General features: G+C 43.3%; 1 protein-coding gene and 1 non-coding gene across 5 annotated transcripts in view; one reads left to right on the forward strand and one right to left on the reverse strand.

Annotated features, from left to right (window-relative positions):
- Positions 1-7,157: 7,157 nt before the first annotated feature.
- Positions 7,158-7,260, reverse strand: LOC116151050 (U6 spliceosomal RNA). Its single transcript, XR_004134844.1, has one exon. It is a non-coding gene; the product is annotated as a U6 spliceosomal RNA (small nuclear RNA).
- Positions 7,261-8,251: 991 nt separating this feature from the next.
- The window catches only part of PHF8 (PHD finger protein 8), an 84,446-nt gene continuing 77,977 nt past the window's right edge, over positions 8,252-14,720 (forward strand). The window contains exons 1-3 of one of the 4 annotated variants that reach the window (XM_031445123.2): positions 8,252-8,344; positions 8,553-8,627; positions 10,729-10,918. In XM_031445123.2, coding sequence (XP_031300983.1) covers positions 8,612-8,627; positions 10,729-10,918 — 206 coding nt within the window. In that variant the 5' untranslated portion in view covers positions 8,252-8,344; positions 8,553-8,611. Of the gene's footprint in view, positions 8,345-8,552; positions 8,628-9,192; positions 9,803-10,728; positions 10,919-14,720 lie in introns of those variants that run through there. The other 3 variants (XM_031445125.2, XM_010985566.3, XM_031445124.2) reach the window with 3 other exon arrangements.

A 14,720-nucleotide genomic window follows, 5' to 3' on the forward strand; every position in this document is an offset into this window, starting at 1 on the left:
TGAGCTTGAACATCTTTTCAAATCTTTATTGATGTGTATATGTCTTTCTCTGTAAATAACCTGCTTATTCTTTAGCTCATTTTACCATTGGGTTTCGTCTTTTTCATACTAATTCTTCTGGCTCATTGTAAATTAAAGAAAGTAGCCCTTTGTCATATATGATGCAAATGTTTCCCCCATTTTGTTGATCTTTTGCATTTGTCTATGTTTTTGTTTTTTGGGTTTTTTTTTTGCCCCACAAAGCTTTCAACTTTCATGCAGTAAAATTCCTCAGTATTTTTCTTTATTGGCCTCTGGGTCTGGGATTCTTCTTTAAAAGGGCCTTCCCCCATGTCTACCTTTCCAGGTGAACATTTATATCATTTGTCAAGTCTTTAAAGGTTTTAAGAATTTCCAGACCTAGTGAAGCAGATTTTTAAAATGTGACACTCTGTACTGGGTTGAATAGTGCCCCCCCAACCAAATTCATGTCCACCCAGAACCTGTGACTGTGACCTTATTTGGAATACAGCCATTGCAGGTATACCCATGTTAACATGAGGTCATATTCCATTAGGATGGACCTTAATCCAACGATTGGGGTCCTTATAAGAAGAGAGAAATTCAGGTACACAGAGAGAACACCATGTGACAATGGAGAAGGAGATATATCTACAAGTCAAAGGATGTCAAGAACTGCAACCACCAGAAACCAGAAAGAGCCAAGGAAGAATTCTCTGCTAGGGCTTTCAGAGTGAATGTGGCCTGCCAACATCTTGATTCCAGGCTTCCAGCCTCCAGAAATGTGAGACAATAAATTTCTGTTGTTTTAAGCCACCCAGTTTATGGTGCTTTGTTGCAGCAGTCCAAGGAAACTAATACACACTATCTAAATTTTAAAAAATCTCCAAGTGTGATTCCAATACATCACCAGAGTTGAGAACCACTGGTTCTCATTTTTGGGGTGGACATATATTTTTTCTATATTTCTAGGAGAGGAATTTCTAGATCACATGGTAAGTCTATATTTACCCTGTTGAGGAACTGCTGGACGGTTTTCAAAACTGGCATTTTATATTCCCACTAGTAGTGTAAGAGGGCTCCAATTTCTCCACATTCTCACAATATTTGTTATCTGACTTTTTGAGTCTAGCCATCCTAGTGGCTATGAAGTGGTATCTCATTGTGGTTTTGATTTGTATTTCCCTGATGGCTAATGTTGTTGAGCATATTTTGGTAATTTGTATGTCTTCTTTAGACAAATACCTATTCAGATCCTTTACCCATTTTAAATTGGGTTATTTGTCTTTATTTTATTGAGCTGTGGGAATTCTTTAATCGGAACCATTCCTAACCCACTCAGTATTTAGTAGAAGTAGAAAAACAGAATGACTGAAATAGTTTTCCTTCAGAAAAGAGTCCTGGTGTTGAGACAATCAACTATCCTTTTGGGGAAAAAAAAGCTATCCTTATATCATATCAAATTCACTATAATAAACTCTAAACATTTTCTAGAAGCTGGGAACAAGACAAAATCATGGAGTTCCAAATCTAAGGAGAGATAGATCATGAACAAATGAACAAAAAAATTTGGAAAACTTCAGAAAGAGGTGGTCTATGAAGAAAATAAATCAAGGTAATGAACTACAGCACATCTTAATGGGGAGTGGTGGTTAATTTAGTTAAGGTGGTCAGGGAAGGCCTTTTGGAAGAAGCAATATTTGAGCTGAGCCCTGAAGGTGTCAGTCACAGGAAGATCTGAGGGAGGAGAGTTCCAGAGAGCAGAAATGCAAAAGTTTTGAGAAGAAAATGAGTTTAAGGTAGGTTAAAGACCTAAATGGAAAGCACTATAACAGAATGAGAAGGAAAAAAAGATAAAATATGGTTATTGCCTTGGATAAGGAAGGCCTTCCAAAACAAAAAACAAAATGGAAAAGCCACAGAAGAGAAGACTGATATAAATATATCAAATGACTATGCAAACATTTAAAACTCTGTATGATCACACAAGCCATACACATGTTACACATTATGGGAAAATATCAGCAAAATATATAAAGGTTTAATATACAGAAATATAAATAACTCCTACAACTTAATGTGGAAAAGACAACCCTGTAAGAAAAACCAGGCAAAGGTTAACAGTTCACAGAGGATGGACCAATAAACATCATTTGAGAAGATGCTCAACTGCACTAGTGAGGGAAAACGCAAGTTAAAAACAAACACGTGAAATCCCAGTCTGTCCCTTCCCACCCGCTGCCTAGGATTTCAAAATGTAGAATAGATAAACAAGATTATACTGTACAGCACAGGGAAATATACACAAGATCTTATGGTAGCTCACAGAGAAAAAAATGTCTCAGTGAATATATATATGTTCATGTATGACTGAAAAATTGTGCTCTACACTGGAATTTGACACAACATTGTAAAATGATTATAACTCAATAAAAAATGTTAAAAAAACAAAAAAAATAAATGTCATTTTTTTCACACACACACAAAAAAAACACGTTACCATTTCTTCCTCCATCAGATTGGCAAACAGTTTAAAGGTCAGAGTCTTAGGAAATGTGAAACTACACTGCTGATGGGAGTGAAAATTGGCATGATGCTTTTGAAAGGCAATTTGGCAGTATGTATTAAGATTGAAAATATTCATACCCCATGGCCCAGCAACCCCTCTGAGTGTCCTTCTAGAGAAACATGCCTATGCACGAGGAGGCCCCTACTGGTATGTTCTCAGCAGCTTCGTATTACTGAGAAATAAAACCACTTTAAACATCCATCAGGGGAGTGAAAAAAGAAATCAAGACTCATGCGAATTATGGAATTTCCTGAACAAGAATTCAAAAAAGAACAAAGTTGATTTTTTCTTTCTGTAGAAAGATCTCCAAGACATTGCCAAGTGAAGAAAGCAGTTGGCCAAATGATACGGACAGTATGTTCCTGTTCACGAGAAAATGCTAAACAGCCACACTAACCTCCATATTTCTGTCATCATCTTGTCTCTACCCGCCCCCACCCCCTACTCCCAAAGGAGAGGAGTTTGGTTAGTGAGGCTGTTTGAGTGGCGACCATCCCCTCACATCATCTCACAAGTACCATCTAGCAGTAGTGGGAGCCTGCTACATAATTTGTGGGGCCCAATGCAAAATGAAAATGGAGGGCTCCTTGTTCAAAAACCAGGGTAGAGGTGGGAAGTACAGTTAAGGAGATTAATATGTGGTTTTTTCCTTTAAAAATATTTTATTACTTTTCAATATAATAGGGATAATAGTGACACATGAATAACAACATAAATTTACAAATTGCAGAACAACATTTTCCCGTAATTTATATAATAAAATAAATAATAACATGTTACTAATATACCTTGATAGATTTTTCTGGCTCAATTTTCTGAAAATTCAATGATATAGTCCTCAAAATTTGTATTTTTAGCAATTTCATTTTCAACCAATATAACTGAATGCAACATCAGTCACAAGAGTGCAAATGTTTGATAAGTTTTCATTTTGAAAAGGAACTTTCAGCTGATGCAACTGTTACTGGCACTGTTTTCTGTAGGCTATGACAACATTAGGATAGATTTCTGATAAGTTATTTCAAACTACAAATTTTAATGCATCTAGAGCTGATGATTCTTGTAGAACAATTTTTCAAAAAAGATTTAACTCTTTGTACAAATCAGTTTTGTCTAAGTCTGATTCTAATTTTAAATGTAAATTTATACAATGGCATTTAATGTTTCCTGTGACATTTCCTGTAACTTGTAGAGATCTGCTATAGATTGAATGCTTGTATCCCTGCCCTCAAATTTATATGTGGAAATCCCAACCCCCAATGTGATGGTATTAGGAGGTGGGGCCTTTGGTAGGTGATTAGGTCTTGAGACTGGAGCCCTCATAAGTGAGATTTGTGCCCTTATAAGAGAGACTCTGAAGAGCTCCTTCACCCCTCCCACTACTGCAAGAAGATCACCATCTATGAACCCAAAAGTGGGCGTTCAATAGACAGTGAATCTGCCAGCACCTTGATTTTGAACTTCCCAGCCTCCAGAACTGTGAGAAATAAATGTCCATTAGACACTCAGTTTACAGCATTTTTGTTATAGCAGCCTGAACAGACTAAGACAAGGTCACACAAGAAATGGAAAATGACTTCAAAATTTATTTATAATTCAAAACGCATGTTTATGCATTCTACCACTGTATCTTCAATTCTAAGGAAGACACTTTTAAATTGCCTTCCTCATTAATAGCAGGTTCATCCAAAGCTTTCATCCACTGTGCCTAATGTGATGATCTTTAAACTTAATTTCCATTTCTTAATCTGTGGATATTTACTTTGCAATTTTGCACCTGTTTTCAAAACAACAGATTCCAAACTCTTCAAAGAGTTCTAATAACTCCCTGATGTACCTTACCACAAAGTCCATGAGTACCTTTTAATTTTGTAATAATTTACTGGCAAAGTTCATTGCCTGAGTGCCAGCAGTTCCTGTCCCAGTGCTCAGGCCAGAGCTAATATTTGTGCAAATGCTGCAGGGACAGGCTCTGGTAACAGAAAGGCAAGGTTGCCTCTCACCGCAGGTCCCGTCACTGCCCCAATGCAGAGGCCGTCCTTTCTCTCAGGGCTATGACTACAGCCACCCCTGCTGCTGCTCCTGCTACTGCTGCCACCATTGTCAGTGGCCCAATGGCCCTCACTCTGGGCCCCATGGTGCCCCAGACTGCCCCAGATGCGCTTGTACATGCCAGGTGGCCTGGCCGATTGCTCAGGACACACACCACACACTGTGCCCACTGGCTGTGCTTACTGCCACCCAGTGTACCTCTTCTGCTCATGTGTATGCGCCATTGGCACACTGGACTATACAAGACACAGGTTCAAAGATAAAATTATTAAGAATGTCAAGACAGCGACAGGAGAGCACTGAACCAAGCCTGAAGCCCTTTCTGGGAGCAGAGCTCTGTCTAGGTGGCACACCCCTAAAGCTGGCCCTGGAGGAATGGGTTGGTGTTCTCTGCTACCTCGTTTGGCACCTGGGGGATCATCCTGCTAGTTGTCATTCCAAGTGAATGTCAACTCCTATCTTGCTTCTGTGATTCAAATTATGCGAAGAACCCTTGAGCACCTTCCCCCATGACATGGGTCTTAGAGATACCAGTTGCTGTTAGATCCACACCTGGAGTGGTGAAGAGCCTAGATCCTGGACCTGTGTCACCAGGAACCCCAGCTTGCATACATATTAGTTATGAGACCTCAAGCAAGTGATTTAAAATCTCTATAACTCAGCTTCCTCATCCATAAAATGGGGATAGTACTAGTACCCACCTCATGGGGTTGCTGTAAGGATTGAGTGAGTTAATGCATGTAAAGAGCTTAAAACAGTGCTTAGCACACAGTAGCTTCTCAGATAATGTTATTTGTTATTATTTCGTCTTTTGTTTTCACTGTCCTTGTACTTTCAAACCCGTTTTGGAGCAAACCTGTTCTTCTTCACGTAATGTTTCCCCATTTCCCCCCATTTTTCTTCATGTATTTTATAGTGCACTTTGGCCCTTGTCATGTTTCAACTCAACAGTTATCTGTACGTATATGCACAAAGATGAATCAAAAAAGAGCTCGCTGAGATACCCTCTAGGGAAGTAAACAGGATTGAGTGGTGGTGGTGGGGTGGATCTTCAGCCTGTTTGAATGTTTACAATGGGAATGCATTTACTATATTGCCTACATAGTTAAAAATAAGTGTTTACAACTGTTAAGTGGAGGTGGGGTGGGGGAGGAAAGTTTCCAGGATGGACTCGCACTACATTGGCCAGTTCAGATCATGGACTGATGCTATGGGAGAGACAACTGGTGCACATATTTCCAAGGCAACAGCCAGCAGCCTCCCATCCAAGGCAGGGCTGAGTTCTTTGGTCAGTAAATCTAACTGCCTCAGATTCAGCCCCCTGACAGCTTTGCCTTCCCCATTATCCTTTATGCTCCAAACCTGCCACCGAAGAACACTGGGGAGACGCTTGTAGGGGTGAGTACCACTGTACTTGAGTCAAATGCCACCTCCTGTCAAGCTTTTCCTGACATACCCACTGAATATGTTTGAATTAATTGTGGTTCCCTTTTTGTTCCTACACATGTTCGTACCTCTAGGTAGCCCTTAGGGTTTGACCCTTTTCAGCCTTGTTATTGGTCATTGAACCTTGCCTCCCTCATTAGATTGGACACTCCTTAAGGGTACACACAGGGTCTGTTATTCATGTCTGGAGACCCCCACCCCCAAACGCCACCTGTACCCTGCCTAGTCCATCATAAATGCTCAGGTGTTATTGAGAGGGTGCCCTGAACTGCCTCCCACCACATTAAGGCTTTTGCCCTTTTTAGTCCTTCTGCCTTGTCCCTGGCCAGCTCTTCTTGTTATTCAAGTCTTAGCTCATATGTCAGCATCTCCAAGAGGCCTTCCTTGACTATCTAAAATAGACTACCTTTTATCCAAATCTTTCTTCGTCACATAACTTATTTTCCTCACAGGACTCACTGCAGTTTGAAATTCTCTTATTTGAACTCATTTTATTGTCTGTCTCCCTCACTAGAATGTGAATCACAGGAGGACAGGGACCTTGTTTTAATCCCTACTGCCTAGAACAATGCCTGGTATATAGTAGGTGCTCAATAAACATATGGATGAAATGGTATTTGTTTGATTATTGACTCATCCTTGTGAAGAATGTTAGCACCAGAATGAAGGCCAGGACTTTATGTGGGTTACCGCTACATCCTCACACTTAGTACAGTGCCTGGTGCACAGTAGATGCTCAACAAAGAATTGCTGGGTGAGTGAATTAATGTTCCACACACACCTCAACATACTTCAGACTGAACTTAGACTCTTCTTTCCCACCAAACCTGCTTTTCCTTCTTTATATTCCAGCTCAGTCAATGGCACCATTATTCATTCTGACACCCAACCCAGAAATGAACTCACACTCCCTTCACTTATTTACCCACTATTTTCAGGTAGTCTCCTAGCCCTGTCTATTCAACCTCCAAAACATCCCACTTACCTGATCATTTTCTACCCCTGCTGCAACTATCCTGATTCAGGCCTCATCTTTTTTTCATGACTAATGCAACTACTTCTTTCTCTTCGCCTCCCTTTTTCCCCCTTTTTTATTATGAAATGCTTTATAAATTTGCATGGCATACTTGTACAGGGGCCATGCTAATCTTCTCTGTGTCTTTTCAATCTTAATATATATGCTGCTGAAGCAAACATCCTCCTGCCTCCTTGTAAAGCTAAGAAAGCTTAAGCTACAGGGCTTGTCACTTGCCACATGGTCATATGTCTTACAAGGTTTGCAAAATATATTTTAACCATAATTGGCTAAAATTGCTGTCCCTTTCTGCTGAGAGTTTTCCTGATCACATTTTCCTTGTATTAGGTGATGTTGGAGCTGCCTCAGGCATTTTTGAGACCCAGCTAAGTGGAAGTTGATTTGGGGCATACATTTAGTTTGGGTTTGGTGGGGACATTTGTATGTGGTTTGTATTACTTCTATTTATAGTTATTACCCAAGTGTAGCAATGGCTTCTAGGCATACTCTACTGTCTACCTTTGAACGTTAACTTTGTATTCACAAGTGTATGTTCTTTTCTTAATGAAATCCCACCTCACAAACTGTATAAGCTGCAGATCCCACTAAACCTGCACTGTCTCTGGCTAAGCCAGATGCAACTCTCTTGCTCTTGCTCAAAAACCTGCAGTGATTTCTTATTGCTTACAGGGTAAAATCTAACACTCAACTTCTTTTTGTAAATGTTTTCCCATGTGCATTTATGCATTTGCACATGATAATCCTTTTATATACAATGTTGTTAATTTAGTGAAATTTCTAACCTCCAAGTCTCTCTGAAATCTTCCTTGACAGCAGCAAGCAGCTTCTGAGGCACTTTCTTGGCCTCATTTTGCACTTTGCAAGAGGTATCTGGGTGCTTACTGGATACTGTATTCCAATTGTTGACTTGCAAGCTAGTTTGCTGCACTGGCTGGCAATTTCCAGCCAAAGAGTCCGTCTTTTTCATCATCGCATCCCCAAGGCCTAACCCACCGTCACTTGGCAAATTGGTAAGCACAGGCATTTTTCTTTTCTAAAGCGGTGGGACCCTTTAAGAAAATGAAACAGTAAGTGTATTCCAAGAGAATATTCTAGAATGCCTGAGAAAACCAGCGCCACCTGGAAGCATGTGTGTGGCGTTCCATTCACTCAACTTCTACCACCCCACTCAGGCTGTAGTCAGAAAATCGCGGGACAGGTGCATGGAAATCCCTGAACTGCATCGGAACTGAACTGAAACAGTAGGGTCAAAGAAGAGCGATTTCGGGGGAAGGGGCTGCTGGGGAGCTGACAGAAGCTTTACGGGGGAACTACGACCCAGGGACCCAGGGCAGAACGCGGGGGTAGTAGAGAGTGCAAGGTTCAATTTCCCGGCTCTGCAACTCAAGCCACTTGGCTTCTCTGAGCCCGTGTCCTCGCTTGGGGAGAATAATAGAGCTTCCCTTGCAGGGTGAAGGGTAAACGACCCGGAGACCGCCGGAAAGAGCCCGCCTCGCTGAAGGTGCTCAATGAACCGGAGCCTCTGTGAGTACTCACTCCGCCTCCACCCCGGCCCAAGGCCTGCCCCGCCGCCGCCGCCGCCGCCGCCGCCGCCGCCGCCTATTAAGTTTGCAGCGCGCAGTCACACAGTTCATCTCCTCTCATAGGAGGAGAAAGCTGGGGAGGAGTGTGTGTGTGTGTATGTATGTGTGTATGCCTGTGTGTGTGTGTCTAGGGTGGGGTTGTGGTTGGAGGGGTGGTGCTTAGAGCCCGAAGAAGGAGGAAGGCGGGGAAGGTTCTGGCCCCACTCAAAATGGAGCCAAGCACCCGCCTCGTCTAAGATGGCGGCTTCCCCGCCTCTCGGCTCTGGGCCCTAGGCATCGATTGGGTACCTGGGGAGTCGAGCTGGTCCAAAGGTAACCGAACCCCGCCCCGCTTTCTCAAGGTGAAGCCCCGCCCCCTATGGCGTCACGCGGGAGCCGGAGCCCGCCCTTCCCCGCCTCCGCCGCGGTTACCTCGCGTGCCCGGCCCTCATAAGATGGCGGTCGGGTTGCCTCCCCGCGGCGGCGCCGCCACTCTCAATATGGTAGCTGTTTACCCCATATTTCTCCTCCCCTCTCCGCCTCAACTTCCTCGTTGTTTTGAATAAACTTTATTGACTACTTCGAATTGCCTACCACCGCCACTGGGCTTCTCCCGGCGGCTTTTCAGGCCGTTTTTCTGCAACCGGGCCGCTGGTTCATCTCCTTCCTCGTTGGTTTGCTCGCAGCAATCTCCTGTCGGCCCAGAGACGCCGCCGCTTGCCCGTTCGTCGGGCGGCCGCCGGACTAGGCCCGAGCAGCGGTCTCCAGTAGGCCCGAACGACCGGGCTGGGGCAGAGCTGTGCATAAAGCTGCCCTGAAGCACCGCTGGGAGGCCAGGGCCGCGAGACCCAGCGGGTGGTTCCAGGGGAAGGCGAGCGAGGTTCGCCGCGTTGCCGTGACGATCCCAGAATTCGGCGCGCGCCGCCTGTGGGGCCGGAACTGCCGGCCGAGCCTCCGCTGAGCCAGGCGCCGAGCCCGGCCGCCGGCGCGTCGGGGGGACTGAGCTCCGCGGGCGTGAGGAATCCCTGCAGCTTTGCGGATGCAGAGGTCTTTGTAGGGTTTGGGACCGAAGACGCTCTTGTCAGGTTTGTGGCGTGAGGAGGTTCCTGTCAGTTTGCGAGGCGTGAAGAGATTCTCGTAAGTTTTGGGGGCTGCAAGGATATTCCTGTCACTTTTGGGATCTCTGATGAGATCCCTGTCAGTTTGGGGGGACGTGGGAGTCTTGGTCAGTTTGAGGGGGCTGTGAGGAGATGCCTACTAGTTTCTGAGCTGTGTGTGTGTGAGGAATCCTTGCTTAGTTGCTTAAGTGTGAGGGAATTCTAGCCAGTTTCAGGGGTTTTGAAGAGATCCTTTTGAGTTTCTGGGGTGCAACGAGAACCCTGTCGTTTTTGAAGCAGAGGGTGAGCTGATCAGTTTTGAGACTGAGATTTATTTCAGTTGTTGGGGTGATGAGATCCCAACTGGTTGGGGATGGAATGGTTTTGAGACTGAAGGAGCAGATCATTTAAACTCTATTCACACGACCCCAGAACTGTGATTTGAGTTGGGCGCCTAGTCTTGTCTGCCTCGTTCCTGAAAGACATCGAGCTAATTTTCGAGTAATTTGAGGACTTCCAGAGATTCCTCATCTCTCTCTAGTTGCCTCTATTTTGGGGGGAGAGGAGGGGCTTTTTCTGAGGTACTCTCAGCCTCACCCTTTAGGCTATGGTTTGCGTCATAATAAAGCAAGCCCTGGGAAGCAAGGTTGCTAGCAAGGAGAGGGGGCCGTGAGGGATTAAAGCTTCCTGAAAAGGCGTCAGATCTTTCCCTGAAACCCGGAAAGAAGTTATCACAGACCCTTGGGGCCGAAGGAGGTAGGGAAGGGGGAAAAAAAGCCTCGACGGCAGAGCGCTGTTCTTTATTTGTTAAAGGAATTCTGGCGGCCGGTGGACTTTCTCTGATTGCCCCCTACAGCCCCACCAGCTGTGTTGCATCCCGGCAGCAGTCACTCCCCATTTGTGAACTGAGGGGTTGGTACCCAGGGAGACCTGATTTACACTGTAACAAGTATTGTTTGTGCCCAGCCTTCGTCCAGAAAGGACGCGTGCTGCCGCCTCCCGCTCCTTTTGACGCTAGGAACCTGGCCCACCGCACCACGCTCCAAAGCCCGGCGAAGATGGCCTCGGTACCGGTGTATTGCCTCTGCCGGCTGCCTTACGACGTGACCCGCTTCATGATTGAGTGTGACATGTGCCAGGACTGGTTTCACGGCAGGTAAGGAGGGCAGGCCAGGCTGGACAGGGTGCAGTGGCCAGGTGCTCACTCGCTGGCTGGCTCCTTTCCCAACTCTTGTTTTAGGTTCCTGCTCAGAAACGTATCCCCCCTCACCCCCACCCCCACCCCGAGGATTTAACTCCAACCCATCTCCCAGACCCAGATTCTTCCATCCCTCCTTGTAGATTAGGGCCTAGCTGACATTGGCCTCGGATTTCTCCTCTTTTTCTCTTTTCTCATTATGTGTTTCTTCTTTGTATTATTCTTCTGAACTTATTTTTCCTTAGAAAAATATGTTTTTACCAGCCAGAAAGTATCAGTTTTGTATTCTGGCAATTTTGTTTTGCTTCATGCAAGCTTTGGGAGAGACAGTACTGCATTTCTGAGTCCAACAAACATGGATTTGAGTTGTGGCTTTGCAACTGATTATCAGAGTGACCTTGGGCAAGTTGCTTTGCATCTCTAAGCCTCATTGTCTTCCCGTATAAAATATATCTGATACATTCTTCCTGATTATTTAAAGAATTTTGCTTTAAATAGAACTTGGTAAATGGGGCACAAATGCAATAGTATTTTATTTCTGCAGTGTTTATCTGCAGAACCATCCAGCTAAATCGAATTAAGCAGAGGAGATATTAGGTAAAACAGTAGGAGGGAAACCACTAATGAATTCCCTTCAGTTCAACATGTGTGCACGTAAGCACCTGTCACCCAGGATTCCAGAGAGGTTAGTGTGTGGAATAAACCTGTAATATTATCCCATTATTGGGACTTATATCCCAACTCTGGAAAGAAAACCATGAGAGGGATTTGTATACTGGAGGACAAAACAGTATGTGGTGCCCTCTTCCTCTTGTGTGTTGTTAGATTCTAGAATTTTCAGTTGTCACCAGTCCCTTCCAAAGGAGCTGTTCCCTGTTATCACATCCAAGACCAAACTGAAGGTGCTGGTGCTGCTGAAATTCTGCTCTTAGCATGGACTGCCCCGTGTGGCACATCCAAATTCATATTCAGCTGATCTTTATTGAGTATTTACTGTGTGCCAGGTGCAAAGGTCTATTTCCTGCCTCACCGTTATTTCATTTAAGAGGGGATAGACCTAGAGGATGGGGCCTTTTTCTTTCCTCTGGAAATAAGTGGGGATTAAGATGTCTTTCAGGATTCCTGGTATCTTTGCTAGTGCTGATCAAGTCACTCCTCTGCTTAAAATTCTTTCAGTGGTTCCCCTACAGAGTAAAATTCAGTCGTCTTTGTGTGACAGACAAAACCTTTTGTGATCTACTTGTTCAGTTTCCCGCCACTCCTCCTCTCTTGTTCATTATGTCCCAGCAAGACTAAACTACTTATAGTTCTGAGGAAACTTTATACTTCTTTATGCCTCTTTGTCTTTGCACATGCTATTCCCACTAATGTCCTCCCATTTACAACTCACAGCATACCTCCTTTGTGAAAGGCCTCTTTCCTTTGGGTTCCCATTGCACTTTGTGTTCATCCTTATTGAAAGTAATTATTTCATCATATCATAGTTATAAATAAGTCCATGTCACTCATTACAGGAGTTACCTGAGGGCAGAGGTGTCATCTTTTCAGTTTTGATATTCTCAGAACCTAGTTCGACACTAAACATGTAATAGATGCTGAGTATATAGTTGAATGAATGAAGTGAGTCTTCTTGAAAAAAGCTATTGCCTGTGGCCCTTGCTTTGGATTGTATAGGTTTAAACCTGAAAAATGAATGCCTACCCACAATATAGAGACCCCAACTCTGCAATCTGGGAATAGGGAATGGGAATTAGTGCTTCTTGAGTGCTTACTGTGTGACAGGCCCCCATGACAGAGACTTGGCATACATTTACCTCAACTAATCCACATCTAAGTCTGAAAGTTAGATATTACTTTTTAAAATAATGTTAAATATTTTTCCTGATTATACAGATGAGACATGCTCATTGTAGAAACTACAGAAGAAAAAAGAAGGAAATAAAAATTATCCATGAGCCTGCTATCCAGCACAGTCCACTGTTTAATTTTTTTGTTGCATTAACTCCCATCACTTGACTTAGAATATCAACATATATTTTTACAACATGGGATTGTATTATAAGTACTTTTTTTTTTTAAAATAAATACCATTTTGTAACCTGACTTTTATTCCTACTTAATACTACAATGTGAGTATTTTACCAGGTCATTAAATATTCCTCTAAACCTGATTTCTGATATCCCATCATATATCTGTGTCATTAGTTACTCGGTCATTTCCTCTGAGGTTGGATACTTAATGTTATTTCTACTTTTTTGTATTATAAATAATACTATGATGTGAGGGAAACTTTGGGGGTTCTGGAAATGTTTTGCATTTTGATTTGGGTGCTGGTTAAAACAAAAGGAAAAACATTGTGGTTGAACATCTTTGCACAGTAGAGACTTGACATTTACAAGGAACACCATTGAGGCCTCTAAGAATTCCAAATTTACAAATATGGAAATGGGTTTATGGGCTAGACCCCTCCTTAATCACATTTCTGTGGTGAGCCTATGTTTCTGTGCATACCCTGACATAAGTTAACTGCATTAATTTTTTTCCCATGAAAGAGACCAAGTTTTTATCTCTTCTCATACTTTTCTCTATGGGCTGCCAGAGAATATGGAAGCCAGCTGAGAATCAGGTCTTTGATGGGTGGCTGCTCTTGCTTACTCAGTGCATTGCACACACACACACACTCACACTCTCACACTCCCACACTCCAGGCTCACAGTGCTCCAGCTAAGGCTGTACTTTAGTGTAATTGAAAATTACTAAATATTGTGGACTTTTCATGGTTGCCCACAAATGCCTGTAGATATAAATCTGTTCACATCTCTGATGGGTTCTATAGGCTAGATTTCTTAAAAGTCCAGTTAGAGATTAGTAATGCCACATTACTTCCTGGAAAGGTTATGACAGGGAAAGTGGTTATTCCATTTTCCTGATGAGAATCTGGAACTCATGGAGGTTAAGTTATTTTTGAGTTTGGATTTGAACTTAGAATTATCTGGCTCCAGAGCCTAGGTTCTCAAAAGTGGAAAAAAGATGGTATAGCTCCATCCTCCTACTGTATAGACCTGGGTTTTACAGAGCACTTTGATTTGTAGAGCAGTGGTTCTCAAACTTTTGTGTGCATCAGGATCACTTGGAGGACCTAGTAAAAGACAAACAAGATAGGTAGGCCCTACCTACAGGGTTTCTGATTCAGTATGTGAGCGGGGGCCACTCTCAGAACCACTGATTTAGAGCATTGTTCTGTCTCAGTTCCTTCCTTTTCTGTGGAGTGTGACACCTTTTGATGTTGGGAGATGGGTAGGCTAACATATCATTCCTGTGCACTGTTGTTCTCAAAGTGTGGTTCATTAACTGGGAATTTGTGAAAAAAATGCGAATTCTTGGGTTAGGACTCAGCAGTCAACAAACAGGTAGATTCTGTTGCACCAAACTTTTGAGAAACATTGCTGTATACTGGTGGGGAAAGTTAGTTTGCAAGCATTTATTGATGTCTGGGGCTTTGGTGAAACCTCATTCCTTCACTGTTTTCCTATGTGTAAAGGAAGTATTGGTTGTCACATCCCCAAGTGGGTGGCTGTGATGTGGACTTTATACTCTATAGGAAATGGCACTGGCTTCAGGTCTGGATTCAAATTCTGATTGTTACTTTTTAGGAAAGGATTTCATCTCTGTGATGCCTCAATTTCCCTGAGAGTGGTTGTGATGATTTAAATAAAATGGTAATGGCCTTTGTTTATTGAGCACTGGCTAGTGTGCCAG

This window comes from Camelus dromedarius, chromosome X, assembly GCF_036321535.1.
Source record: "Camelus dromedarius isolate mCamDro1 chromosome X, mCamDro1.pat, whole genome shotgun sequence".
Taxonomy (NCBI): Eukaryota; Metazoa; Chordata; class Mammalia; order Artiodactyla; family Camelidae; genus Camelus; species Camelus dromedarius.